At 40.0% G+C, this 5,034-nt stretch overlaps 1 protein-coding gene across 1 annotated transcript in view; it reads left to right on the top strand.

The window, feature by feature from the left end:
• Positions 1-850: 850 nt before the first annotated feature.
• Positions 851-5,034, top strand: part of MAPK14 (mitogen-activated protein kinase 14) — a gene marked incomplete at its 5' end in the record, with an annotated part of 16,666 nt that continues 12,482 nt past the window's right edge. The window contains 4 exons of the mRNA XM_010021765.1: positions 851-980; positions 3,764-3,822; positions 4,194-4,305; positions 4,824-4,853. Of these exons, the coding sequence (XP_010020067.1) occupies positions 851-980; positions 3,764-3,822; positions 4,194-4,305; positions 4,824-4,853 (331 nt within the window). The remainder of the gene's footprint in view (positions 981-3,763; positions 3,823-4,193; positions 4,306-4,823; positions 4,854-5,034) is intronic.

Here is a 5,034-nt window from a genome sequence, read left to right as displayed (position 1 = left end):
ATCGAAGAAGAGACGAAAAAGGAGTAATTTGGTTCAGAGCTAAACAGGTTTACGTTTCTTCAGTTCCTCAAATATAAGCCCTGTGCTCAGGAAGATTTTGTGCAGTGTATCAGAAATTTAACATAGTTCTTAATGTGTGAGATTTTTGTTTCAAAAGTATTAGGCTTCTGCTTCTTTATGTTATAAAGAAGTTGTATAAAGACTTACTTCAAAAATGGTTTTACAGTACAAAATATCAAATATATATACATGTAAAATTACTAGATGGGATGGAGTTAGTCTTTGTGGATTCTAAGAAGAAATATTGTTTATATATGCAAAGTTTCTGCTAAAGGGACAAGCTTTGGTCATGTACAGCTAAATAGAATTTGTTTGTATACATGTTTTTGGTAACAGGACTTGAGGATTAAATGTGATTTACCAGAGAAATGTGATTTCAGCTTCAAATGTGATTAACCAGTCGATTTTATTAGGCACAGACCTTGGATTTTTATATGGACTTTAAACCATAAAAGTTTTCTGAGCACAGCATTTTGTGATGAAGTGTGGTGTATGAATATGTGTTTAGGAATACGATAATATTTACAGTATTTCCCTTTACTGTGTGAACAAGACTCATCTTTTACACATTTGCTGCAGAAGCCAACAGTTGTGTCAATATGTGGGGGTTTGGGGTGGGGGTATGGATTGTGGACCAAGATCTTTAGAAACTAGTTTCATTGCAGAGTTGGAGAAATGCTGTTGACTGTGGCTTAGTGTCCCAGGAAGCTGCTGTCTGGAGTTGCCAAATGTGGATTTGAAAGTGTTTATTAAAATATCATCTTGCTAATTTGATTTCTCTTTGTTGTAGCTCTGCCTTTGACACCAAAACAGGGTTGCGTGTGGCTGTAAAGAAGCTGTCCCGACCATTTCAGTCTATCATCCATGCCAAGAGGACCTACCGAGAGCTGCGGCTGCTTAAGCACATGAAACATGAAAATGTAAGTTGAAGGAGTAAAAGTGAAGTATGAAAAGGTGGCCTGAAGTTGGACTGTCCAGAGAGCATCCGTCAGGATTGGATGTTTGGATCTTGGTCTAGTGTGAGGCGTCCCTGCCCATGGCAGGTGGGGTCAGAACTTGATGATCTTTAAGGTCTTTTCCAACCCAAACCATTCTATGATTCTATGTTTTTCTCCTAATGCTAAATACAAAGCTTTTAGAGGTCCAGGGGGTTATAGCTGTAGAAAAGCAGATAAATAAAAAGAATAGCAGATAGATAAAAAGAAAAACCCGATTAAATACATAAACAATTTTGCATAAGAAAGTCCCTTAGTATTTCCTAGAATGATCTGGAAATTGCTGCAGCAGGTTCATGCTGTCTTTAGGTTTTAGGACACAACTGATACTTGGTTTGGCTTACCTGTGTCAGAAGGGTGTGGAGTAGATGGTCACTATTTCTGCAAGTAAAAGGAGGGGTGGAAATCAGAGGGCTTTTCATACAAGCCATCCACTTAAATCATCAACAGGGAAACCAAATAGGATGTGATGAGTGTTATATTGAACTGTTTTTTTGTTATAACCCCAGTTTGCTGTAGAAAACAGTTCTGTGTGTTTGGGGCATTAACACACCATCACATTTATTTTGCGTGCTATTTGGAGCAAATAGTTTCATAACCTGCTTTCTGTAGAGCTGTCAGGATGTCAAAAGGAAAGGAAGGCTCTTGATTTCTTTTGTCTGAGCAAATTCCAGCTTAGCAGAAGGGAAATACTGTTTTGGAAGCAAGCTGAGCAAGCCCAGGACCTTTATCAACCACAGAAAGCCAAACCAGTCTGATTTCATTGACAGGTTGTCCTTGGATGGTCTGTTGAGATCTTCTCTTGTGGCAGTGGTGGCTGTGCATTGTGGCTTCTAACCACTGCAGTCAGCAGCTCATTACCTCTAAATCTTGTTGGCATTTTTAGTGTGACTGACAGAATTGGAAATTTCAATGCATATTCATACTATTGTCAACAGTTCTTCCTCAGCACCTCTGTGTGATACCCATGTCTCAACAGCAGAGGTAGCATTTGGTCCTGCTTATATCCACCTTGGAGTTCTTCTGGACCTTTTCCAGTAGCTGATGAAAGCTTTGAATATCTGCATCTATAAAAATAACCCCAAACAACAAAACAGCATATCAGTCCATTTTGTCTAAGATAATAAGATTAAGCAATGAAAATGAGATTGTGACTGGTGCTGCAGCAGTTCCGTGTCTGGAATACATTAGTATTTTTGGATTAGTATTGCCAAAAGCCTATGTAGCTTTAAAAGTGAGTTATAAAAGGATGTTGTTTGTATATGGAAAAAAATTTTATCAGTTCATCATACTGTCATCTGTCTGTGGAAGGTTTATCTAGGTTGTGGTTTAAAAATCCTGCAGATGCAGAGATGTTCAGAGCTGGTTCAGGCAGGATCATCACTGCTGGTGTCTTGACTAGTCACATCTCAGTTTGGAAATAAAATGCTTGGTTTTGTGTGGTGCAGACCACAGGAGCAAATCTAGAAGGTTCAGTGGGTTAAGGGTCTTGAAAAGGGGAGTTTTTTAGAGGTAGATGAAGAGAACCTGTCTTTTCAGCTCATACATTCATAAAATAGTATTTGCTATTAGCATGAGGAAAATAAGGTTTAAAAGCACATTTCCATGAAAAATAGAATAAACTTTATCAACCAAATGTATATTTGGTTTTTTTTTTAATGCTGTTAATGATCTAGAAGACAATTACGGGATAATAAGGTATAGTTCTTTCCCACAGAGTAACACAAGCATATCCTTGTCCTCTCTGATACAACAGGTTAGCTGTAGATTGAAAGGTGGAGTAGCTGCTCTTTTGGCAGAAAATATGAGTGACACTATCACATCTGTCAGTTGTGTTTGAAAATTGGGTGAGCATTGCATGGCTGTTTTCCTGACTTCTTTTCCAGTGTCATTATTCATTGCTTGGATGTTATGGATGCTCGAATTTTTCTACCCATTACTCAGTACAAGTGAAACAAATCGTAGAATCACAGACTGGTTTGGGTTAGAAAGGACTTTAATATCATCCAGTTCAACCCCCTGCCCCGGGCAAGGACACCTTCCACTGGAGCAGGTTGCTCCAAGCCCCTGTGTCCAACCTGGCCTTGAACACTGCCAGGGATGGGGCAGCCACAGCTTCTCTGGGCACCAGCGCCTCAGCACCCTCACAGGGAAGAGCTTCTGCCTTAGATCTAACCTGAACTTCCTCTGTTTTAGTTTGAACCCATCACCCCTTGTCCTGTCACTCCAGTCCCTGATGGATGCTCTCGTAATACTCTCCTAATTCTGATTTTAGCATGGAGTCAACAGTGTAACTAAGAACTGAGCAGGAAGCAGGCAGTTTTGTCTAGTGGTTGATTTTTGTTGTTGTTTTTCTCATCCATTTATTTCCTGAACAAAACTTTAGATGCTTTTTGAAATCAGTTAATCTCAACCAGTGTTTACACCTGCCTTTAGTTACAGCTCCCATTTGATGCTTTAAGTGGGTGGCTGGTGTGAAAAGACAGCTGTGTATTTTTAACCTGAACTATTCTTTTATGCAAGAATTGAACATTTGCTTCTCATCTTGTATAAATACTAATGTGTCTACATCTGAATGATTCATGTAGTTGAAAATGAAACAGCTACTGGAATGAGTGGTTTCTGTTCCACAAAGGATCTTGGTAACTGTATCATATTATACTATGAATGTATTTCCCAGCTTTGTCACTGTACTGTTTTCTTTCTAGGTGATTGGCTTGTTGGATGTGTTCACCCCTGCCAAGTCTCTAGAAGAATTCAATGATGTGTAGGTAACTTCTCTGAAAGCTGCAACAAAACATTTTTTGTGTCTTCCTTACATCTCCCAGATGATTACAGAAGTATTTGCCACCTTAATTCATCCTCCACCGTTCTTGAGCAGTTCTGAATTCCAGCACAGAAGATCCTGGAACATCCTAAACTACTGGACTCAACAGACTTGCTCACTTGTGTTTTATTGACTGGTGCTGTAGGAATCAGCCTTCTGATCCATAAAGTTCATGAGCCATGTTCATGAGCCATGTTTCATTCAGCAACACGCTTTGAGACAGTCAGCCCTGCTGCTGGCACCTCATAGGGAGTTCTTATCCTAAGCCAGGAGAAGGGATTGCTTCATAGCCTGTTTCCTTTTGTTCCTAGGTACTTGGTGACACACCTGATGGGAGCAGATCTGAACAACATTGTGAAATGCCAGAAACTTACTGATGACCATGTGCAGTTCCTCATATACCAGATTCTTCGGGGACTGAAGGTACTTGTCCCTGTCCTACCTGAATGTCGATAGCTCATTAGTGGGAGGTGGACGTTCACAATCCGTGTCATTTTCTCAGAGGTTCATATGGATATATAGTGGGGGTTCTGTAATTTTCCTAACATATCATGGGATAACATTTTATTACTCTTTCACTTCATAGCTCTTTCGAGCTCTGTCAGTCAAGTTAGTTATCATTTATGCACATATTTTTGCACATACCTATAGGCAGAGTCTGGAAGGTGATGAACTGAGCTGCCCTCTCATCTGCTCTGACTGAATCTTCCATTTCTTCAGTTTCATTTAGTTGTGGGGTTCCCCTTGGGGTGATGTTGCCCTGGGTGATCCTGAGGAGAGGCAGAATGAGGCACTGCCCATAGACACACGCTTAGTTCCTCCTTCAGACAAACTGCAGTGTTTTAGTTGGGAGGGATGGGGTAGGACAATAATTGTCTAGTGAAGAAATGTGAAGGAGGCTGCTTGGACTGTTACATAAAACTTGTCATCTTGCTTTACAGTACATCCATTCAGCTGACATAATACACAGGGTGAGTATTTATCCTGACATTGCTTCCTGTACTGAACCAAGGGCTTTAAAATTGTGGCACAGATCTTACAATGAAAAAATACTGAAAAAAGAAGAAATTTTCCAAGAATTATTTGGGTTAACCAGTCAAAAGGTTAAATGTGGGAGGTGGTTGTCAAGATCCTTAGTTTCTGTTCCTGCTG

The sequence above is a fragment of the Nestor notabilis genome, unplaced genomic scaffold, assembly GCF_000696875.1.
Source record: "Nestor notabilis isolate BGI_N333 unplaced genomic scaffold, ASM69687v1 scaffold4529, whole genome shotgun sequence".
NCBI classification, from domain to species: domain Eukaryota; kingdom Metazoa; phylum Chordata; class Aves; order Psittaciformes; family Psittacidae; genus Nestor; species Nestor notabilis.
This window is presented reverse-complemented; position numbering and strand designations above follow the sequence as displayed.